Source organism: Oncorhynchus tshawytscha, linkage group LG15 (genome assembly GCF_018296145.1).
Source record: "Oncorhynchus tshawytscha isolate Ot180627B linkage group LG15, Otsh_v2.0, whole genome shotgun sequence".
In the NCBI taxonomy this organism is placed as follows: Eukaryota; Metazoa; Chordata; class Actinopteri; order Salmoniformes; family Salmonidae; genus Oncorhynchus; species Oncorhynchus tshawytscha.
The window spans coordinates 23,510,561-23,536,921 of NC_056443.1; the positions used below are offsets into that span (position 1 = coordinate 23,510,561).

At 44.5% G+C, this 26,361-nt stretch overlaps 2 protein-coding genes across 40 annotated transcripts in view; one reads left to right on the forward strand and one right to left on the reverse strand.

Moving 5' to 3' along the window:
* Window positions 1-26,361, forward strand: part of LOC112214694 (receptor-type tyrosine-protein phosphatase delta) — a 905,847-nt gene that overhangs the window by 452,679 nt on the left and 426,807 nt on the right. The window lies entirely within an intron of this gene.
* Window positions 1-26,361, reverse strand: part of LOC112267515 (contactin-5-like) — a 210,093-nt gene that overhangs the window by 154,466 nt on the left and 29,266 nt on the right. Inside the window, exon 5 of the mRNA XM_042298356.1 lies at window positions 1,679-1,823. Within this exon, the coding sequence (XP_042154290.1) occupies window positions 1,679-1,823 (145 nt within the window). The remainder of the gene's footprint in view (window positions 1-1,678; window positions 1,824-26,361) is intronic.

The window sequence follows — 26,361 nt, forward strand, 5'->3', positions numbered from 1 at the left end:
AATAGACAATGACCCCAAGCATACTTCCAAAGTTGTGGCAAAAAAATAAAATAACAAAGTCAAGGTATTGGAGTGGCCATCACAAAGCCCTGACCTCAATCCCATAGAAAATGTGTGGGCAAAATGTAAAAAGCGTATGCGAGCAAGGAGGCCTACAAACCTGACTCCGTTATACCAGCTCTGTCAGGAGGAATTGAATGTACAGTGACAGTAGACAGTATGAGTAATGAACAGTGACATGTTAGGACTAATGAAAAGTGACATGTTAGGACTAATGAACAGTGACATGTTAGGACTAATGAACAGTGACATGTTAGGACTAATGAACAGTGACATGTTAGGACTAATGAAAAGTGACATGTTAGGACTAATGAAAAGTGACATGTTAGGACTAATGAACAGTGACATGTTAGGACTAATGAACAGTGACATGTTAGGACTAATGAAAAGTGACATGTTAGGACTAATGAAAAGTGACATGTTAGGACTAATGAAAAGTGACATGTTAGGACTAATGAAAAGTGACATGTTAGGACTAATGAACAGTGACATGTTAGGACTAATGAAAAGTGACATGTTAGGACTAATGAACAGTGACGACATGTTAGGACTAATGAACAGTGACATGTTAGGACTAATGAACAGTGACATGTTAGGACTAATGAAAAGTGACATGTTAGGACTAATGAACAGTGACATGTTAGGACTAATGAACAGTGACATGTTAGGACTAATGAAAAGTGACATGTTAGGACTAATGAAAAGTGACATGTTAGGACTAATGAAAAGTGACATGTTAGGACTAATGAACGGTGACATGTTAGGACTAATTAAAAGTGACATGTTAGGACTAACGAACAGTGACATGTTAGGACTAATGAAAAGCGGTGAAATGTTAGGACTAATGAAAAGCGGTGAAATGTTAGGACTAATGAAAAGCGGTGACATGTTAGGACTAATGAACAGTGATAGTTAGGACTAATGAAAAGTGACATGTTAGGACTAATGAACAGTGGTGACATGTTAGGACTAATGAACAGTGGTGACATGTTAGGACTAATGAACAGTGGTGACATGTTAGGACTAATGAACAGTGACATGTTAGGACTAATGAACAGTGACATGTTAGGACTAATGAAAAGTGACATGTTAGGACTAATGAACAGGGACAACGGATAGAGTATCTAAATATAAGTGGGTAAACTACATAACGTGTTCCAACCTCTCTGCTCCATCCTCTCTGCTCCAACCTCTCTGCTCCAACCTCTCTGCTCCAACCCCCAACCTCTCTGCTCCAACCTCTCTGCTCCAACCTCTCTGCTCCAACCTCTCTGCTCCAACCCCCAACCTCTCTGCTCCAACCCCCAACCTCTCTGCTCCAACCCCCAACCTCTCTGCTCCAACCCCCAACCTCTCTGCTCCAACCCCCAACCTCTGTGTGCATTTTGGAGGGTTGGGATAAAACAAAAGTGACATTTCCATTTAAGCTTTGTGTTGGAAAATAAAATAATTTTAGGGGTTGGTTTCCCACAAACAGATTAAGCCTAGTTCTGTACTAAAAAGCAAGCTCAATGGATAATCTCCATCGGAAATAATGTTTTAGACCAGGACTAAGCTATATTGTTGTCTGGGAAACTACCCATAAATCTTGTTGCTTCTTTTCAAATTCCATCCATACCTTCTGCTGGGATGAATGCGTCTGTCTCCTCTCCTCCATGTTACTCTAGGCTTGGGAGATGCTCGGGGTTTACACTCCAACAACACGTCCTTCCCCAACGTGGCGATCAGACGGACAGGGTTAAGGCTGAAGACAGGGGGCGATGCTGTGGAACAGGCCAAAGTGGGCATAATACTATCAAGTCAAAAGAGACGCATAACCGTTCAACATGATGGAAATTGAATATTTTACCTTGCAAATAAATATCATAATAATTGTTTTGGTCCATTTAACAATTATCAAGAGCTACAACAAGAACTACAACAAGAGCTACCTCAAGACAATTTAGAACCAGGAACAGATATAACCCTTGGTTCACTGCAGACCTGTCTGCCCTTGACCAGCACAAAAACATCCTGTGGCGTTCTGCATTAGCATCAAATAGCCCCCGTGATATGCAACTTTTCAGGGAAGTTAGGAAACAATATACACAAGCAGTTAGGAAAGGCTAGCTTTTTCAAGCAGAAATTTGCATCCTGAAGCACACACTCAAAACAGTTCTGGGAAACTGTAAAGTCCATGGAGAATAAGAGCACCTCCTCCAAGCTACCCATTGCACTGAGGCTAGGAAACACTTTCACCACCGATAAATCCACGAAAATTGAGAATTTCAAAAAGCATTTTTTTATGGCTGGCCATGCTTTCCACCTGGCTACCCCTACCAAGGTCAACTGCCCGGCACCCCCCACAGCAACTCACCCAAACCTCCCCAATTTCTCCTTCACCCAAAACCAGATAGCTGATGTTCTGAAAGAGCTGCAAAATCTGGACCCCTACAAATCAGCCGGGCTAGACAATCTGGACCCTCTCTTCCTAAAATGATCTGCCAAAATTGTTGCAACCCCTATTACTAGCCTGTTCAACATCTCTTTGGTATCGTCTAAGATCCCCAAAGATTGGAAAGCTGCCGCGGTCATCCCCCTCTTCAAAGGGGGAGACACTCTAGACACAAACTGCTACAGACCTATATCTATCCAACCCTGCCTTTCTAAGGTCTCCGAAAGCAAAGTTAATAAACAGATCACTGACCATTTCGAATCCCACCGTACCTTCTCCGCTATGCAATCTGGCTTCCGAGCTGGTCATGGATGCACCTCAGCCACGCTCAAGGTCCTAAACGATATTATAACCGCCATGGATAAGAAACAATACTGTGCAGCCATATTCATCGACCTGGCAAAGGCTTTCGAATCTGTCAATCACCACATTCTTATCAGCAGACTCAACAGCCTTGGTTTCTCAAATGACTGCCTCGCCTGGTTCACCAACTACTTCTCTGATAGAGTTCAGTGTGTCAAATAAGAGGGCCTGTTGTCTGGACCTCTGGCAGCCTCTATGGAGGTGCCACAGGGATCAATTCTCAGGCAGACTATCTTCTCTGTATACATCAATGATGTTGCTCTTAATGCTGGTGATTCGCTGATCCACCATGCAGACGACACCATTCTGTATACTTCTGGCCCTTCTTTGGACACTGTGCTAACTAACCTCCAGACGAGCTTCAATGCCATACAATGCCATAGGCATCGCCAATCCAAAATTATATCAAGAATCGGCTTCTTATTTCGCAACAAAGCATCCTTCACTCATGCTGCCAAACATACCCTCGTAAAACTGACCATCCTACCGATCCTCGACATCGGCAATGTCATTTACAAAATAGCCTCCAGCACTCTACTCAGCAAATTGGATGCAGTCTATCACAGTGCCATCTGTTTTGTCACCAAAGCCCCATATAATACCCACCACTGCGACCTGTACACTCTCGATGGCTGGCCATTGCTTCAAACTCGTCATCAAACCCACTGGCTCCAGGTCATCTATAAGTCTTTGCTAGGTAAAGCCCCACCTTATCTCAGCTCACTGGTCACATAGCAGCACCCACCCGTAGCACGCGCCCCAGCAGGTATATCTCACTGGTCACATAGCAGCACCCACCCGTAGCACGCGCTCCAGCAGGTATATCTCACTGGTCACATAGCAGCACCCACCCGTAGCACGCGCCCCAGCAGGTATATCTCACTGGTCACATAGCAGCACCCACCCGCAGCACGCGCTCCAGCAGGTATATCTCACTGGTCACATAGCAGCACCCACCCGTAGCACGCGCCCCAGCAGGTATATCTCACTGGTCACATAGCAGCACCCACCCGCAGCACGCGCTCCAGCAGGTATATCTCACTGGTCACATAGCAGCACCCACCCGCAGCACGCGCTCCAGCAGGTATATCTCACTGGTCACATAGCAGCACCCACCTGTAGCAAGCGCTCCAGCAGGTATATATCTCACTGGTCACATAGCAGCACCCACCCGTAGCACGCGCTCCAGCAGTTATATCTCACTGGTCACCCCCAAAGCCAATTCCCCCTTTGGCCGCCTTTCCTTCCAGTTCTCTGCTGCCAATGTCTGGAACGAACTGCAAAAATCGCTGAAGCTGGAGACTCATCTCCCTCACTAAGTTCAAGCACCAGCTGTCAGAGCAGCTCACAGATCATTGCACCTGTACATAGCCCATCAGTAGATCGCCCATCCAACTACCCCATCCCCATACTGTATTATTATTATTGTTTTGCTCCTTTGCACCTCAGTATCTCTACTTGCACATTCGTCTTCTGCACATCTACCACTCCAGTGTTTAATTGCTATATCGTAATTACCTCGCCACTATGCCCTATTTTAATGCCTTACCTCCCTTATCTTACTTCATTTGCACACACTGTATATGTACTTTTTTTCTATTGTATTATTGACTGTATTCTTGTTTATCCCATGTGTAACTCTGTGTTGTTGTATGTGTCGAACTGCTTTGCTTTATCTTGGCCAGGTCGCATTTGTAAATTAGAACTTGTTCTCAACTGGCCTACCTGGTTAAATAAAGGTGATCTGGTCTACCTGGTTAAATAAAGGTGATCTAGCCTACCTGGTTAAATAAAGGTGATCTGGTCTACCTGGTTAAATAAAGGTGATCTGGCCTACCTAGTTAAATAAAGGTGATCTGGCCTACCTGGTTAAATAAAGGTGAAATAAAACACATTTAAAAAAGAGCTACATCAAGAAAAATATAATACAGTATGGATAATACAGTCTGGATAATACAGTCTGGATAATACAGTCTGGATAATACAGTCTGCATAATACAGTCTGGATAATACAGTATGGATAATACAGTCTGCATAATACAGTCTGGATAATACAGCCTGCATAATACAGTCTGGATAATACAGTCTGGATAATACAGCCTGCATAATACAGTCTGCATAATACAGTCTGGATAATACAGTCTGGATAATACAGTCTTGATAATACAGTCTGGATAATACAGTCTGGATAATACAGTATGCATAATACAGTCTGCATAATACAGTCTGCATAATACAGTCTGCATAATACAGTATGGATAATACAGTCTGGATAATACAGTCTGCATAATACAATATGCATAATACAGTCTGGATAATACAGTCTGCATAATACAGTATGAATAATACAGTCTGCATAATACAGTATGGATAATACAGTCTGCATAATACAGTATGGATAATACAGTCTGCATAATACAGTATGGATAATACAATCTGCATAATACAGTCTGCATAATACAGTCTGGATAATACAGTCTGCATTATACAGTCTGCATAATACAGTCTGCATAATACAGTATGGATAATACAGTCTGCATAATACAGTCTGCATAATACAGTCTGCATAATACAGTCTGGATAATACAGTATGGATAATACAGTCTGCATAATACAGTATGGATAATACAGTCTGGATAATACAGTCTGGATAATACAGTCTGCATAATACAGTCTGGATAATACAGTATGGATTATACAGTATGGATAATACAGTCTGCATAATACAGTCTGCATAATACAGTATGGATAATACAGTCTGGATAATACAATATGGATAATACAATATGGATAATACAGTCTGCATAATACAGTCTGCATAATACAGTATGGATAATACAGTCTGCATAATACAGTCTGCATAATACAGTCTGGATAATACAGTATGGATAATACAGTATACATAATACCGTATGCATAATACCGTATGCATAATACCGTATGCATAATACAGTATGCATAATACAGTGTGGATATTTTTACGTTACATGTTCTCTGAGAAATATGCAGTCATAATTATCCAGTCCATAAATAAACTAAAGTGTTCTACCAGAGAAAAAACAAATCCAGGCTAAATGATCAAAATGATTCAACCATCCCTCTCTCATCTTCAACATGTACAGTTAATTACTGCTGCTGTTTCCCCAGGGAATCCTTCAGACAAATCAGATGACTCAAATGTTTTCCAAGCCAACTGATCAAATCATGGACTTAATTGAGTTGACATTTGAAAACTGTGTCTCAAATGGCACCCTATTCCCTTTTTATAGGGCACTACTTTAGGCACTATATAGGAGACAATATACACTTTATCAGGACCTACTTTAGGCACTATATAGGAGACCATATTCCCTTCATAGGGCACTACTTTAGGCACTAAATAGGAGACCCTATACCCTTTATCAGGCACTACTTTAGGCACTATATAGGAGACCATATTCCCTTCATAGGGCACTACTTTAGGCACTATATATGAGACCCTATTCCCTTCATAGGGCACTACTTTAGGCACTATATAGGAGACCATATTCCCTTTATCAGGCACTACTTGTGGCACTATATAGGAGACCCTATTCCCTTCATAGTGCACTACTTTAGGCACTATATAGGAGACCACATTCCCTTCATAGGGCACTACTTTAGGCACTATATAGGAAACCCTATTCCCTTCATAGGGCACTACTTTAGGCACTATATAGGAGACCCTATTCCCTTTATCAGGCACTACTTTAGGCACTATATAGGAGACCCTATTCCCTTCATAGGGCACTACTTTAGGCACTATATAGGAGACCATATTCCCTTCATAGGGCACTACTTTAGGCACTATATAGGAGACCCTATTCCCTTCGTAGGGCACTACTTTAGGCACTATATAGGAGACCATATTCCCTTCATAGGGCACTATTTTAGGCACTATATAGGAGACCATATTCCCTTCATAGGGCACTACTTTAGGCACTATATAGGAGACCATATTCCCTTCATAGGGCACTATTCCCTTTAGGCACTATATCCCTTTATCAGGCACTACTTTAGGCACTAAATAGAGACCATATTCCCTTCATCAGGCACTACTTTAGGCACTATATAGGAGACCCTATTCCTTATCAGGCAGACATATTCCCTTCATCAGGAACACCCCCCACATCGATGGAACAGTAGTGGAGAGGGTAGCATACACATCACAGACAAACTGAATTGGCACTACTTATTCGGCTTGGCACACTATATCACCGCCTGGATGGACCCTATTCCATACAGGAAGGCCATAAAGATCATTATCAGGCACTACATAGGAGACCCTATTCCCTTCATAGGGCACTACTTTAGGCACTATCTAGGAGACCCTATTCCTTTATGGGGCACTACTTTTGCTACCTTATATAATGTTACTTACCCTACATTGTTCATCTCATATACGTTGAAACCCACTGCATCCTTATGTAATACATGTATCACTACTTTAGCCACTTGACATACTTATCTCATATGTATTCCTTCAGGCATGTACATACTTTATTTAGGCAGTATATAGAGACCATATTCCCTTTATCAGGCACTACTTCAGGCACTATATAGGAGACCTATTCCCTTCATAGGGCACTACTTTAGGCACTATATATGAGACCCTATTCCCTTCATAGGGCACTACTTTAGGCACTATATAGGAGACCCTATTCCCTTCATAGTGTACTACTTTAGGCACTATATAGGAGACCATATTCCCTTTATCAGGCACTACTTGTGGCACTATATAGGAGACCCTATTCCCTTCATAGTGCACTACTTTAGGCACTATATAGGACACCATATTCCCTTTATCAGGCACTACTTGTGGCACTATATAGGAGACCCTATTCCCTTCATAGTGCACTACTTTAGGCACTATATAGGACACCATATTCCCTTTATCAGGCACTACTTGTGGCACTATATAGGACACCCTATTCCCTTCATAGGGCACTACTTTAGGCACTATATAGGAAACCCTATTCCCTTCATAGGGCACTACTTTAGGCACTATATAGGAGATCCTATTCCCTTTATCAGGCACTACTTTAGGCACTATATAGGAGACCCTATTCCCTACATAGGGCACTACTTTAGGCACTATATAGGAGACCCTATTCCCTTCGTAGGGCACTACTTTAGGCACTATATAGGAGACCATATTCCCTTCATAGGGCACTATTTTAGGCACTATATAGGAAACCCTATTCCCTTCATAGGGCACTACTTTAGGTAGTATATAGGAGACCCTAGTCCCTTTATCAGGCACTACTTTAGGCACTATATAGGAGACCATATTCCCTTCATAGGGCACTACTTTAGGCACTATATAGGAGACCATATTCCCTTTATCAGGCACTACTTCAGGCACTATATAGGAGACCATATTCCCTTCATAGGGCACTACTTTAGGCACTCTATAGGAGACCCTATTCCCTTCATAGGGCACTACTTTAGGCACTATATAGGAGACCATATTCCCTTCATAGGACACTACTTTAGGCACTAAATAGGAAACCCTATTCCCTTCATAGGGCACTACTTTAGGCACTAAATAGGAAACCCTATTCCCTTCGTAGGGCACTACTTTAGGCACTATATAGGAGACCATATTCCCTTCATAGGGCACTACTTTAGGCACTAAATAGGAAACCCTATTCCCTTCATAGGGCACTACATAGGAGACCCTATTCCCTTTATCAGGCACTACTTTAGGCACTATATAGGAGACCATATTCCCTTTATCAGGCACTACTTCAGGCACTATATAGGAGACCATATTCCCTTTATCAGGTACTACTTTAGGCACTATATGGGAGACCCTATTCCCTTCATAGGGCACTACTTTAGGCACTATATAGGAGACCCTATTCCCTTCATAGGGCACCATATTCCCTTTAGGCACTACTTTATAGGAGACCATATTCCCTTCATAGGACACTACTTTAGGCACTAAATAGGAAACCCTATTCCCTTCATAGGGCACTACTTTAGGCACTATATAGGAGACCATATTCCCTTTATCAGGCACTACTTCAGGCACTATATAGGAGACCATATTCCCTTCATAGGGCACTACTTTAGGCACTAAATAGGAGACCATATTCCCTTTATCAGGCACTACTTCAGGCACTATATAGGAGACCATATTCCCTTCATAGGGCACTACTTTAGGCACTAAATAGGAGACCCTATGCCCTTTATCAGGCACTACTTTCAGCACTATATAGGAGACCATATTCCCTTCATAGGGCACTACTTTAGGCACTAAATAGGAGACCCTATACCCTTTATCAGGCACTACTTTAGGCACTATATAGGAGACCCTATTCCCTTCATTGGGCACTACTTTAGGCACAATATAGGAGACCATATTCCCTTTATCAGGCACTACTTGTGGCACTATATAGGAGACCCTATTCCCTTCATAGTGCACTACTTTAGGCACTATATAGGACACCATATTCCCTTTATCAGGCACTACTTGTGGCACTATATAGGACACCCTATTCCCTTCATAGGGCACTACTTTAGGCACTATATAGGAAACCCTATTCCCTTCATAGGGCACTACTTTAGGCACTATATAGGAGATCCTATTCCCTTTATCAGGCACTACTTTAGGCACTATATAGGATACCCTATTCCCTACATAGGGCACTACTTTAGGCACTATATAGGAGACCCTATTCCCTTCGTAGGGCACTACTTTAGGCACTATATAGGAGACCATATTCCCTTCATAGGGCACTATTTTAGGCACTATATAGGAGACCCTATTCCCTTCATAGGGCACTACTTTAGGCACTATATAGGAGACCCTATTCCCGTTATCAGGCACTACTTTAGGCACTAAATAGGAGAACCTATTCCCTTCATAGGGCACTACTTTAGGTAGTATATAGGAGACCCTAGTCCCTTTATCAGGCACTACTTTAGGCACTATATAGGAGACCATATTCCCTTCATAGGGCATATTCCCTTTATCAGGCACTACTTAGGCACTATTCCCTTATAGGGAGACCATATTCCCTTCATAGGGCACTACTTTAGGCACTATATAGGAGACCATATTCCTTCATAGGACACTACTTTAGGCACTAAATAGGAAACCCTATTCCCTTCATAGGGCACTACTTTAGGCACTAAATAGGAAACCCTATTCCCTTCGTAGGGCACTACTTTAGGCACTATATAGGAGACCCTATTCCCTTTATCAGGCACTACTTTAGGCACTATATAGGAGACCATATTCCCTTTATCAGGCACTACTTCAGGCACTATATAGGAGACCATATTCCCTTTATCAGGTACTACTTTAGGCACTATATGGGAGACCCTATTCCCTTCATAGGGCACTACTTTAGGCACTATATAGGAGACCCTATTCTCTTTATCAGGCACTATATAGGAGACCATATTCCCTCCATAGGGTACTACTTTAGGCACTAAATAGGAAACCCTATTCCCTTCATAGGGCACTACTTTAGGCACTATATAGGAGACCCTATTCCCTTTATCAGGCACTACTTTAGGCACTAAATAGGAAACCCTATTCCCTTCATAGGGCACTACTTTAGGCACTATATAGGAGACCATATTCCCTTTATCAGGCACTACTTCAGGCACTATATAGGAGACCATATTCCCTTCATAGGGCACTACTTTAGGCACTAAATAGGAGACCCTATGCCCTTTATCAGGCACTACTTTAAGCACTATATAGGAGACCATATTCCCTTCATAGGGCACTACTTTAGGCACTATATAGGAGACCCTATTCCCTTTATCAGGCACTACTTTAGGCACTATATAGGAGACCATATTCCCTTTATCAGGCACTACTTCAGGCACTATATAGGACCATACCCTATTCCCTTCATAGGGCACTACTTTAGGCACTATATAGGAGACCCTATTCCCTTTATCAGGCACTACATAGGAGACCATATTCCTTCATAGGGCACTACTTTAGGCACTATATAGGAGACCATATTCCCTCCATTACTACTTTAGGCACTAAATAGGAAACCCTATTCCCTTCATAGGGCACTACTTTAGGCACTATATAGGAGACCCTATTCCCTTTATCAGGCACTACTTTAGGCACTAAATAGGAGACCCTATTCCCTTCATAGGGCACTACTTTAGGCACTATATAGGAGACCATATTCCCTTTATCAGGCACTACTTCAGGCACTATATAGGAGACCATATTCCCTTTATCAGGTACTACTTTAGGCACTATATAGGAGACCCTATTCCCTTCATAGGGCACTACTTTAGGCACTAAATAGGAGACCCTATGCCCTTTATCAGGCACTACTTTCAGCACTATATAGGAGACCATATTCCCTTCATAGGGCACTACTTTAGGCACTAAATAGGAGACCCTATACCCTTTATCAGGCACTACTTTAGGCACTATATAGGAGACCCTATTCCCTTCATTGGGCACTACTTTAGGCACAATATAGGAGACCATATTCCCTTTATCAGGCACTACTTGTGGCACTATATAGGAGACCCTATTCCCTTCATAGTGCACTACTTTAGGCACTATATAGGACACCATATTCCCTTTATCAGGCACTACTTGTGGCACTATATAGGACACCCTATTCCCTTCATAGGGCACTACTTTAGGCACTATATAGGAAACCCTATTCCCTTCATAGGGCACTACTTTAGGCACTATATAGGAGATCCTATTCCCTTTATCAGGCACTACTTTAGGCACTATATAGGAGACCCTATTCCCTACATAGGGCACTACTTTAGGCACTATATAGGAGACCCTATTCCCTTCGTAGGGCACTACTTTAGGCACTATATAGGAGACCATATTCCCTTCATAGGGCACTATTTTAGGCACTATATAGGAGACCCTATTCCCTTCATAGGGCACTACTTTAGGCACTATATAGGAGACCCTATTCCCGTTATCAGGCACTACTTCAGGCACTATATAGGAGACCATATTCCCTTCATCAGGCACTACTTTAGGCACTATATAGGAGACCCTATTCCCTTCATAGGGCACTACTTTAGGCACTATATAGGAGACCCTATTCCCTTTATCAGGGCACTACTTTTAGGCACTAGGCATATAGGAGACCATATTCCCTTCACTATAGGGCACTACTTTAGGCTACTATATAGGAGACCCTATTCCCTTTACTACTTTAGGCACTATATACCCTATTCCCTTTTCAGGCACTTAGGAGACCATATTCCCTTCAGGCACTACTTTAGGCACTTTAGGAGACCATACTACTACTTTAGGCACTAAATAGGAGGCCATATTAGGAGACCCTTCATAGGCACTACTTTAGGCACTAAATAGGAAACTATATAGGAGACCATATTCCCTTCATAGGGCACTACTTTAGGCACTAAATAGGAGACCCTATGCCCTTTATCAGGCACTACTTTAAGCACTATATAGGAGACCATATTCCCTTCATAGGGCACTACTTTAGGCACTATATAGGAGACCCTATTCCCTTTATCAGGCACTACTTTAGGCACTATATAGGAGACCATATTCCCTTTATCAGGCACTACTTCAGGCACTATATAGGAGACCATATTCCCTTTATCAGGTACTACTTTAGGCACTATATAGGAGACCCTATTCCCTTCATAGGGCACTACTTTAGGCACTATATAGGAGACCCTATTCCCTTTATCAGGCACTACATAGGAGACCATATTCCCTTCATAGGGCACTACTTTAGGCACTATATAGGAGACCATATTCCCTCCATAGGGTACTACTTTAGGCACTAAATAGGAAACCCTATTCCCTTCATAGGGCACTACTTTAGGCACTATATAGGAGACCCTATTCCCTTTATCAGGCACTACTTTAGGCACTAAATAGGAAACCCTATTCCCTTCATAGGGCACTACTTTAGGCACTATATAGGAGACCATATTCCCTTTATCAGGCACTACTTCAGGCACTATATAGGAGACCATATTCCCTTCATAGGGCACTACTTTAGGCACTATATATGAGACCCTATTCCCTTCATAGGGCACTACTTTAGGCACTATATAGGAGACCCTATTCCCTTTATCAGACCCTATTCCCTTTTACTTTCAGGACCATATTCCCTCCATAGGGTACTACTTTAGGCACTAAATAGGAAACCCTATTCCCTTCATAGGGCACTACTTTAGGCACTATATAGGGACCCTATTCCTTTATCAGGCACTACTTTAGGCACTAAATAGGAGACCATATTCCCTTTATCAGGCACTACTTCAGGCACTATATAGGAGACCATATTCCCTTCATAGGGCACTACTTTAGGCACTAAATAGGAGACCCTATGCCCTTTATCAGGCACTACTTTAAGCACTATATAGGAGACCATATTCCTTCATAGGGCACTACTTTAGGCACTATATAGGAGACCCTATTCCCTTTATCAGGCACTACTTTAGGCACTATATAGGAGACCATATTCCCTTTTCAGGCACTATCAGGCACAGGACCATATTCCCTTTATCAGGTACTACTTTAGGCACTATATAGGAGACCCTATTCCCTTCATAGGGCACTACTTTAGGCACTATATAGGAGACCCTATTCCCTTTATCAGGCACTACATAGGAGACCATATTCCCTTCATAGGGCACTACTTTAGGCACTATATAGGAGACCATATTCCCTCCATAGGGTACTACTTTAGGCACTAAATAGGAAACCCTATTCCCTTCATAGGGCACTACTTTAGGCACTATATAGGAGACCCTATTCCCTTTATCAGGCACTACTTTAGGCACTAAATAGGAAACCCTATTCCCTTCATAGGGCACTACTTTAGGCACTATATAGGAGACCATATTCCCTTCATAGGGCACTACTTTAGGCACTATATAGGAGACCATATTCCCTTTATCAGGCACTACTTCAGGCACTATATAGGAGACCATATTCCCTTCATAGGGCACTACTTTAGGCACTAAATAGGAGACCATATTCCCTTTATCAGGCACTACTTTAGGCACTATATAGGAGACCATATTCCCTTCATAGGGCATAGGGCACTAAATACCCTTTATCAGGCACTACTTTAGGCACTATATAGGAGATTCCCTTCGTAGGGCCTACTTTATTGGCCCTTTATCATGGGGCCACTGTCTCCTGACCCCTCCTGTCTCAGCCTCCAGTATTTATGCTGCATAGTTTAGGGGGCTGGGGTCAGTTTGTTTATAGGAGTACTTCTCCTGTCCTATTCGGTGTCCTGTGTGAATCTTCTAATTCTAGGCTTCTCTCTTTCTTTCTCTCTCTCGGAGGACCTGAGCCCTAGGACCTGAGCTCCAGGACTACCCATATGACTCCTTGCTGTCCCAGTCCACCTGGCCATGCTGCTGCACCTAGCTTTAGGGCAGGACTACCTGACATGATGACTCCTTGCTGTCCCCAGTCCACCTGGCCATGCTGCCAGTTTATTCCACCCTTTATCAGGCACTACTTTAGGCACTATATAGGAGACCAGGTTTTATTCCCTTTATCAGGCACTGCTTTTGGGGTTTTAGGCTGGGTTTCTATACAGCACTTTGAGATATCAGCTGATGTAGGGCTATATAAATAAATTTGATTTGATTTGATTTACTTTAGGCACTATATAGGAGACCATATTCCCTTCATAGGGCACTATTTTAGGCACTATATAGGAAACCCTATTCCCTTCATAGGGCACTACTTTAGGTAGTATATAGGAGACCCTAGTCCCTTTATCAGGCACTACTTTAGGCACTATATAGGAGACCATATTCCCTTTATCAGGCACTACTTGTGGCACTATATTGGAGACCCTATTCCCTTCATAGTGCACTACTTTAGGCACTATATAGGACACCATATTCCCTTTATCAGGCACTACTTGTGGCACTATATAGGACACCCTATTCCCTTCATAGGGCACTACTTTAGGCACTATATAGGAGATCCTATTCCCTTTATCAGGCACTACTTTAGGCACTATATAGGAGACCATATTCCCTTCATAGGGCACTATTTTAGGCACTATATAGGAGACCCTATTCCCTTCATAGGGCACTACTTTAGGCACTATATAGGAGACCCTATTCCCTTTATCAGGCACTACTTCAGGCACTATATAGGAGACCATATTCCCTTCATAGGGCACTACTTTAGGCACTCTATAGGAGACCCTATTCCCTTCATAGGGCACTACTTTAGGCACTATATAGGAGGCCATATTCCCTTCATAGGACACTACTTTAGGCACTAAATAGGAAACCCTATTCCCTTCATAGGGCACTACTTTAGGCACTAAATAGGAAACCCTATTCCCTTTATCAGGCACTACTTCAGGCACTAAATAGGAAACCCTATTCCCTTCATAGGGCACTACTTTAGGCACTATATAGGAGACCATATTCCCTTTATCAGGCACTACTTCAGGCACTATATAGGAGACCATATTCCCTTTATCAGGTACTACTTTAGGCACTATATAGGAGACCCTATTCCCTTCATAGGGCACTACTTTAGGCACTATATAGGAGACCCTATTCCCTTTATCAGGCACTACTTTAGGCACTATATAGGAGACCCTATTCCCTACATGTCACGTAGAGTAGGCCAGATGGCTAAACTGGATAACCTAACCTCTATAAAAATAAAAAGATGGCGGAACCGCAAAGTTCTTCTGTGCAAAGGTGTTTATTTACAAGTGATTCCGGAACAGAAAATAACAGTACTGCCATCAACGTCTACCTTATGGGACAGCTTAACAACAATGCTGCCCCATCCACAGCTCAATCCAAAAAATCCCCCTTAGAGACTGGAGAGAGGCTCCTTTTGTAGGGCTAGCCCCTCCCCTCAGAACAATTAACCCTAATTAATTAATCAATTAACAATACAAACCTACATTTTCCATGAACTAAACATACTAAAGGATATACATTGCAACACGGTTTTAAACAATATCACAACATAACATTTACAACATTACATCATTACTGACAATATCTTTCAATATGCCCATATGCATTAATGAGCCATTTGGGACAGGCACTATAAAGCCAACCCAATTCCCTTAGCTCGGGTCCTTTTCCAGCATACCCAGAAGCTACAGAGATGGAGAGAGAGGAACAGAACAAACAAACAATGCGCTCATCCACAACATTGATAAGTATAATAATTATTGTATCTCTCAAATATGAACATTGACAAGTGTGAAATGCATGCACCAAGACAGAAGTTAAATTGTGTGTCGACCCACATTGTTAACTTATGGTATAATGGCGCAGGGAGGAGTGATGAATATGTGTGTGCGTTAAAGAACCAAATGCTGCCCGCGTGCCAGTGACGGACTTCTACGTCACATTACCTTCCTCCTCTCCTGAAGCGACCATGTTCGGGAGCCTTGATAGGTAGTCCGCAGTAACGTTCTCTTTTCCTGCCTTGTGACGGACACAGAACCTGAAGGGCTGGAGCTCCAGATACCACCTGGTCACACGAGAATTCCGGTCCTTCATGGTCTGGATCCAGGTCAGTGCTCTGTGGTCCGTGTGCAGGTCAAATTCCCTCCCAAGAAGGTAGTAACGGAGGCTATCTAGGGCCCACTTTATAGCCAGGCACTCCTTTTCGATTGTAGAATACCTGGTTTCCCTGGGCAACAGCTTCCGACTCAGGTACAGCACAGGAAGCTCTTCTCTTGGCTCCCCTTGGGCCAGTACAGCTCCAATTCCTACAGCCGAAGCGTCCACCTGCACGAGAAATCTCTTCTTAAAATCAGGGGTCTGGAGAACAGGGAATGAGCACAGTCGTTTTTTCAGTGTCATGAAGGCTTCCTCACACTCCTCAGTCCACTTCACAGGGTTGCTGGCCCCCTTCGAAGTGAGGTTGGTCAGAGGGACAGCGATGGTCGAAAACTGTGGAATGAATCTCCGGTACCACCCTGCCAGACCTAGGAAGGACTTCACCTGTGTCTTGGTTCTGGGTTGAGGGCTATTCCTGATGGACTCCACTTTCTCCACCTGAGGCCGAACTTCACCCTTACCCAGCTGGTAACCCAGGTACTTTGTCTCCTGTTTCGCCCACTCACACTTCAGGAGGTTAAGCGTGAGGCCTGCTTCATGGATCTTCCCCAGGACGCTGCTAAGATGCTGTATGTGCTCCTCCCAGGAGTGGCTGTAGATCACCACGTCGTCCAAGTAAGCAGCACAGTAATCGTCACAGTCCTGGAGGACCTTGTCCATCAGCCTCTGGAAAGTCGCAGGGGCCCCATGAAGGCCAAACGGCATGACCTTGAACTGGAACAGGCCCATTGGCGTCCGGAATGCAGTGTAGGCCTTGGATTGTTCATCCAGGGGCACCTGCCAGTACCCTTTGCAGAGATCCAATGTGGTGATGTAATGAGCTCTACCTATTCTCTCCAGTAAGTCGTCAATGCGGGGCATGGGATAGGCATCAAACTGGGAGATGGCATTCACCTTACGGAAGTCCATGCAGACGCGCAAAGAGCCATCCTTCTTTGGGACAATGACAATAGGGCTGCTCCATTCACTTGAAGATGGCTCGACAACATCCATCTCTATCATGGTGTGGACCTCTTCCTTGAGGGCTACCACCAGCCTCTCAGGCACACGGTAAGGATGCTGGCGGACAGGGTTCTGGCCAGGTTTCAAACGAATGACGTGTTCCAGGACTTTGGTTCTTCCTGGTCTCTGACTGAAGAGGGCCGGATACTTGCCAAACAGCTGCTTCAGCTCATCTTGCTTGTCTTCTTCCAGGTGAGCCAGTATGACTTCTGCTCGTTCTTTCCATGCCTCTGTGACTCCATCCGACTCATCCTCTTCTACTCTGCGGACCAGAAAGGACTTTCCTTTGGAGAGTTCCTCTTTCTCCTCCCAGGCCTTGAGAAGGTTCACATGGTAGGTTTGCTTCTTCTTACCCTTGTCCGGGTGCAGCACCTCGTAGGTCACTGGGCCCATCTTCCTCCCGATTAGGTACGGTCCTTGCCATTGCGCAAGGAGCTTGCTGGTAGACGAGGGAAGGAGGAGCAGGACTTTCTGTCCTGGCTCAAACTCTCTGTGGCGAGCGTGCTGGTCATAGCCTCTCTTCTGGGCCTTCTGGGCTTGCTGAAGGTTTGCTCTAGCTTCCTCTCGGTACCGTTCCAACCTGTCTCGCATCTGGAGGACATACTGGACAATCCCCTGTCCTGAGGTAGCTACTGGGGAACCTTCCCAGCACTTCTTCAGCAGGTCCAGTGGTCCTTGCACTGGCCATCCATAGAGGAGTTCGAATGGCGAGAAACCTGTCGATGCCTGAGGCACCTCCCTGTAAGCAAAAAGCAGAAAGGGTAACCACTTATCCCAGTCTTTACCAGTGTCAGCCACAAACTTCCTCAGCATGTTCTTGAGCGTTTGATTGAATCTCTCTACGAGCCCATCCGTTTGGGGATGGTAGGGAGTAGTCCTCAAGCCTTTAATGCCCAGCTGTCGGTGGAGTTGAACCATCAGTCGCGAGGTGAAGTTTGTCCCTTGGTCCGTCAGGATTTCATCTGGGATTCCTACACGAGAGAAGAGCTGAACAAGAGCACTGATTATCTTTGGAGTGGTTATGGAACGGAGTGGGAAGGCTTCTGGGAACCGGGTGGCATAGTCACAGATCACCAATATATACTTGTAACCTGCACTACTCTTCTCCAAGGGTCCAACAATGTCCATTGCAATTCTCTTGAATGGGGTAGAGATAACTGGCAGTGAACATAGAGGAGCCCGTTCAGACCTACGGACAGCACTGGTTTTCTGGCACGTGGGGCATGATTTGCAGTATTTTTGTACATCAGTATACATGGAGGGCCAAAAGAAACGGGAGCCTAGCCTAAGATAGGTCTTATGTTGCCCTAGATGGCCTGCCCATGGAACTGTATGTGCAAGGTTGAGAACAAGTGGTCTACAGGTAGATGGCACCACCAACTTCCTGCTATCTGCCTCTGACCCAAGGTAGAGTATGTGGTTGTCTACTGTGTAAATCCCCCACATAAAGATTGACTGTCCCCAGCTAAGGCCTTGTCAAACAAACATTTCAAGGTTGCGTCAGACTTCTGCAGTGTAGCAAAATTTTGTGGAACATCCCATTGCACCTCTAACCCAGACACATCAGCAACAGGTACAGGGGTTCCCATACTTCTCAAGACGCCGCTGGCGGCGTGACTTTCTGGGCCCTTTGGTTCCCCCTCGCACAGACTATCACACAAGTCAGGCAGAGGTTGTAAACCAGCTTTGGCCTGGGCACGAGTGACAACTGAACATGCCATCTGAACATCAGACTGGCAAACTGACTGCTCATATAGCTGACCCCCACACTTCCCAACAGATCAGAGAGTACAGGCACATCCCTCCCCAAAATCATCTCAAAAGGTAGCTTCTCCATTACCCCAACTTTGAGGAGGTATTTCTGACCCTGAATCTCAACTGTGAGCTCAGCTGTGGGCTGCTGTGACTGGTCACCATGGACACATTGGATCAGTGTCTGATGACCATAATCAATGTCATTAACAGGTACATTACCTTTTCTGATCAATGACAGGGAACTGCCGGTGTCAATCATTGCAGTAAGACTTTTACCATTCACTTTTACAGGTACCAAGCATGACCCTTCCCGAGTCTGTCTATTCTGAACACCATCCCCCTCTCTGGGTACATAACAGTAACCTGAGAGCTTGGATTTACGTAGCGGACACATTGAAGCTTTGTGCCCCTGCTGCCGGCAGTAAAAACAGGTCAGACCCCTCCCATCAGAGCGAACTGCATGATCCCTTACCTCCCTCCCAGACACATAACCCCCAGAGTTACCTCCACCATCTCTGGCGTTTCTGATGTCCCTTGTGTCTCTGAGACTCCTTGGAGCGGGTGCTGCAGGTTGTGGTGGGCCCCCTTTACGTGCATTAAGATACTGCAGTGCAAGCTTGGCCGCCATAAGCCCGTCCTTGGGCTCGTGCTCTCGGACCCAGGTTCGAATGTCGTGTGGTAGAACTTGTAGAAGTTGCTCGAGGATGATGACCTCCCGATTTCGTCCTGTGTCTTCTCCCCGGTCGAACCCATCGTCGGTAGAGACCCTTGAGGCGGTGGTACGTCTCTGTCGGCGACTCACCCGATGGCGTTGATGCAGCTCTGAAGCGTTGACGGTAGGTTTCCGGTGAGATGTCAAACTTCACCAGCAGCGCTTCCTTCAAGCCCTTGTAGACATTGGCCAGCCCCTCATCCATTGCTGTGTAAGCCTCTAAGGCCTTGCCCGTGAGCAATGGGACAAGCCTGCAGGCCCACTCTACCTCAGGCCACTGCCACGTCTTAGCCATGCGCTCAAACCTCAGCAGGTAGTTTTCAATGTCCTCCCCTGCTGGTATGAGGGCATCTTTGGCTCCTTCCTCAGGAATGCTGGAAGATGGACGTTAACACTGCTGGACTGGTCTCCTGGTGCTGGCCTCATTACTGCTTGGGGTGCCTGCTGTGGAGTTGAAGTCCCTGCTGCATCGAGCCTTTGTCGTCCTGGTGTTGGAAGACCCAATCTTGGGCTCTCACTGACGAGTTCCGCCTGGTGGGGAGCTGTGAGGATAGATTGGCGTAGGCCACGTAACTCCTGCTTGAGGTCTTCGTCCCTCCTCTCAAGGCAGGTGAAAAGTTGCTGAAAAAGGGTTACCATGGTTGGGTGTGGTTCTGGTCCCCCAACTGCTCCTTCAGTCAGCAGCTCACCCAGTTCTGGTTGTCTTTGGCCCCGCGGTCGGGCTCCTAGTTTCTCATACTTGACCTCTTCTTCACCAGACGATTCCATGGTATTCCACCCCGGTTCAACTTCAGGTACCTTTTCTGACAGTTGATGCTGTTGCTGAGAACGCAATCCTGTACGCATTCCTTTACCTCTCTTGTTGGAATTCACTGATTTGCGGTACGCCATCCCACCACTGCCACCATATGTCACGTAGAGTAGGCCAGATGGCTAAACTGGATAACCTAACCTCTATAAAAATAAAAAGATGGCGGAACCGCAAAAGTTCTTCTGTGCAAAGGTGTTTATTTACAAGTGATTCCGGAACAGAAAATAACAGTACTGCCATCAACGTCTACCTTATGGGACAGCTTAACAACAATGCTGCCCCATCCACAGCTCAATCCAAAAAATCCCCCTTAGAGACTGGAGAGAGGCTCCTTTTGTAGGGCTAGCCCCTCCCCTCAGAACAATTAACCCTAATTAATTAATCAATTAACAATACAAACCTACATTTTCCATGAACTAAACATACTAAAGGATATACATTGCAACACGGTTTTAAACAATATCACAACATAACATTTACAACATTACATCATTACTGACAATATCTTTCAATATGCCCATATGCATTAATGAGCCATTTGGGACAGGCACTATAAAGCCAACCCAATTCCCTTAGCTCGGGTCCTTTTCCAGCATACCCAGAAGCTACAGAGATGGAGAGAGAGGAACAGAACAAACAAACAATGCGCTCATCCACAACATTGATAAGTATAATAATTATTGTATCTCTCAAATATGAACATTGACAAGTGTGAAATGCATGCACCAAGACAGAAGTTAAATTGTGTGTCGACCCACATTGTTAACTTATGGTATAATGGCGCAGGGAGGAGTGATGAATATGTGTGTGCGTTAAAGAACCAAATGCTGCCCGTGACCAGTGACGGACTTCTACGTCACAGAGACCATATTCCCTTCATAGGGCACTATATCAGGCACTAAATAGGAAACCCTATTCCCTTCATAGGGCACTACTTTAGGCACTATATAGGAGACCCTATTCCCTTTATCAGGCACTACTTTAGGCACTATATAGGAGACCATATTCCCTTTATCAGGCACTACTTCAGATAGGAGACCATATTCCCTTCATAGGGCACTACTTTATGCACTAAATAGGAGATAGGATGCCATCTTTGCGTGCAACGTGTGCCATAAGCGAGGGAACATGTGGAAGGTCACGCAGATGACAGACGGGTTGTTATTTGGTCTGTAATTTGTCAACGTGCTGTAAAATCTTCTGTCAAAACAATTAGTACATAGCATTTACAGTTTACTGCTGTCACGTCTGTTGGATAGTGTATGTCGAGATAGTTCCCCAAACAATAGACATTTAGATAAATACAATGAAAAACTAAAACATTTCTGATACTGTTTGATTCTCATTTGAAAATATATTGGTATTTTTCTCTCAGTTTAGTACCAAAATAATTACAAACAATGTCAAACTGTGTCACAAAGCTAACGTATACCATGTGAAACAACATCAGGATCAACAAACGATAGGCAGCAGTAGTTGTGCATGCTACAAGGTCACCAACTTGAGAACTGTGTAAATAGGAGACATTGCTTCAAAGTAAAGTTCTCTGTCTGCATACACTAATGCAGTGAGCAGGGCTCTGGGGCCCAGGGTCTATAAGCTGGGAGGCTTTGTCACCACCGGTTATTTAAAAACTGACTGATGCTTTGAAGGTGACAGAGATGAGGACATCTCCTAGTCAGCTAGCGCTGGTTCCTGACTGTTGGCCAGCCCCTACCCCTTCTATCCCTCATGCCATCCATCCCCCTCTCCATCCCTCCCAGCATCCCTCTCTCCATCCCTCCCTCCCTCCATCCCTCAGTCTGTCCCCCCCCCTGTTTCCCCTCTCTTCCAGCAAGCCCCTGCACCATCTACCACCCACTCCATCCCTCCGTTCCCTCTCTCTTCTCCTAGCATTGACAGAGACCAGTCTGACTGTGGCAGGGATGGCACAGATCCCCTAGGCCATGGAAACCACCAGGGAGAAAACACAGCACTTGCTGTGAGGGAGGGGTAGGAATCTTGATCTCAGTCAAGAGAGAGAGAGAGAGGGAGGGAGGAGAGGGGAGTAGGGAGGAGAGGGGAGTAGGGAGGGAAGATAGAGGAGTAGGGAGGGAAGATAGAGGGGGAGGAGGGAGGGAAGATAGAGGGGGAGGAGGGAGGGAAGATAGAGGGGGAGGAGGGAGGGAAGATAGAGGGGGAGGAGGGAGGGAAGATAGAGGGGGAGGAGGGAGGGATGGTGGGTAGGCATCTTCCTATCAGCCAAGAGAGAGTGGGAGGAGTTGAGGGAGGGTGGGGTATGCTGGAGAGGAGAGGGGAGAAGAACACGTATGGTCCCATATTGAAGCTGAGAGAGAGAGAGAGAGAGAGAGAGAGAGAGAGAGAGAGTCAAGACAGAGAGAGAGAGAGAGAGAGAGAGAGAGAGAGAGAGAGAGAGAGAGAGAGAGAGAGAGAGAGAGAGAGAGAGAGAGAGAGAGAGAGAGAGAGAGAGAGAGAGAGAGAGAGAGAGAGAGAGAGAGAGAGAGAGAGAGAGAGAGAGAGAGAGAGAGAGAGAGAGAGAGAGAGAGAGAGAGAGAGAGAGAGAGAGAGAGAGAGAGAGAGAGAGAGAGATCTCATTTCTCTCAGGCCTTTGAATTCACCAGAGACACTGTCACAACTGACGAGCAGAATCTCCAAGGAACTACACTGAACAAAAATATAAACGCAAGAAGCAACAATTTCAAAGATTTTACTGAGTTACAGTTCATATAAGGAAATCAGTAAATTGAAATCAATTCATTAGGCCCTTATCTTTGGATTTCAAATGACTGGGAATACAGATATGCATCTGTTGGTCACACATACCTTTAAAAAAGGTATTGAAGCAGCATCTCAAGACATCAGTCAGGAAGTTAAAGCTTGGTCGCAAATGGGTCTTCCAAATGGACAATGACCCCAAGCAGCGCCTCTTCAACCTCAGGAGGCTGAAGAAATTCGGCTTGTCACCAAAAGCACTCACAAACTTCTACAGATGCACAATCGAGAGCATCCTGGCGGGCTGTATCACCGCCTGGTATGGCAACTGCACCGCCCTCAACCGTAAGGCTCTCCAGAGGGTAGTGAGGTCTGCACAACGCATCACCGGGGGCAAACTACCTGCCCTCCAGGACACCTACACCACCCGATGCTACAGGAAGGCCATAAAGATCATCAAGGACATCAACCACCCGAGCCACTGCCTGTTCACCCCGCTGCCATCCAGAAGGCGAGGTCAGTACAGGTGCATCAAAGCTGGGACCGAGAGACTGAAAAACAGCTTCTATCTCAAGGCCATCAGACTGTTAAACAGCCACCACTAACATTGAGTGGCTACTGCCAACACACTGTCAATGACACTGACTCTACTCCAGCCACTTTAATCATGGGAATCGATGGGAAATGATGTAAATATATCACTAGCCACTTTAAACAATGCTACCTTATATAATGTTACTTACCCTACATTGTTCATCTCATATGCATACGTTGATACTGTACTCTATATCATCGACTGCATCCTTATGTAATACATGTATCACTAGCCACTTTAACTATGCCACTTGGTTTACATACTTATCTCATATGTATATACTGTACTCGATATCATCTACTGTATCTTGCCTATGCTGCTCTGTACCATCACTCATTCATATATCCTTATGTACATATTCTTTATCCCCTTACACTGTGTATGACAGTAGTTTTTTTTGGAATTGTTAGTTAGATTACTTGCTCGTTATTACTGCATTGTCGGAACTAGAAGCACAAGCATTTCGCTACACTCGCATTAACATCTGCTAACCATGTGTATGTGACAAATAAAATTTGATTTGATTTGATTTGAGCATACTTCCAAAGTTGTGTCAAAATGGCTTAAGGACAACAAAGTCAAGGTATTGGAGTGGCCATCATAAAGCCCTGACTTCAATCCTAAAGAAAACTTGTGGGCAGAACTGAAAAAGTGTGTGCGAGCAAAGAGGCCTACAAACCTGACTCAGTTACACCAGCTCTGTCAGGAGGAATGGGCCAAAATTCACCCAACTTATTGTGGGAAGCTTGTGGAAGGCTACCTGAAACGTTTGACCCAAGTTAAATAATTTGAAGGCAATGCTACCAAATACTGATTGAGTGTATGTAAACTTCTGACCCACTGGGAATGTGATGAAAGAAATAAAAGCTGAAATAAATGATTCTCTCTACGATTATTCTGACATTTCACATTCTTTAAATGAAGTGGTGATCCTAACTGACCTAAGACAGGGGATTTTTACTAGGATTAAATGTCAGGAATTTGTGAAAAACTGAGTTTAAATGTATTTGGCTAAGGTGTATATGAACTTCCGACTTCAACTGTATATACAGGGGGTATGGGTACAGAGTCAACGTGGAGGCTGAAATAATTTGTCTGTAAACAAATTGATAAAAAATAACTTGTGTCATGCACAAGGTACACATCCTAACCGACTTGACAAAACTATAGTTTGTTAACAAGAAATGTGTGGAGTGGTTGAAAAACGAGTTTTAATGACTCCAACTCTGTACCGGTACTCCCTGTATATAGCCTCCATGTTGACTCTGTACCAGAACCCCCTGTATATAGCCTCCACGTTGACTCTGTCCCAGAACCCCCTGTATATAGCCTCCACATTGACTCTGTACCGGTACCCCCTGTATATAGCCTCCACGTTGACTCTGTCCCAGAACCCCTGTATATAGCCTCCACATTGACTCTGTACCGGTACCCCCTGTATATAGCCTCCACGTTGACTCTGTCCCAGAACCCCTGTATATAGCCTCCACATTGACTCTGTACCAGAACCCCTGTATATAACCTCAACATTGACTCTGTACCGGTACCCCCTGTATATAGCCTCCACATTGACTCTGTACCAGAACCCCTGTATATAGCCTCCACATTGACTCTGTACCGGTACCCCCTGTATATAGCCTCCACGTTGACTCTGTACCAGAACCCCCTGTATATAGCCTCCACATTGACTCTGTACCGTAACACCCTGTATATAGCCTCCACATTGACTCTGTACCGTAACACCCTGTATATAGCCTCCACATTGACTCTGTACCAGAACCCCCTGTATATAGCCTCCACATTGACTCTGTACCGTAACACCCTGTATATAGCCTCCACATTGACTCTGTACCGTAACACCCTGTATATAGACTCACTACTGTTATTATACTGCTGCTCTCACTATTTGTTATTTTTTATTTATCTATTTTTTTAAATTTAAACTGGATTGTTGGTTAAGGGCTTGTAAAGTAAGCATTTCACTCCACACCTATCGTATTGGGCGCAAGCCTACCAGTGAATATTGCAGAAAAGACAACGCTTTAATAGAAGCCTACCAGTGAATACTGCAGGACAGACAAACAGCTTTAATAGAAGCCTACCAGTGAATACTGCAGGACAGACAAACAGCTTTAATAGAAGCCTACCAGTGAATACTGCAGGACAGACAAACAGCTTTAATAGAAGCCTACCAGTGAATACTGCAGGACAGACAAACAGCTTTAATAGAAGCCTACCAGTGAATACTGCAGGACAGACAAACAGCGTTATTAGAAGCCTACCAGTGAATACTGCAGGGCAGACAAATAATTTTTGTA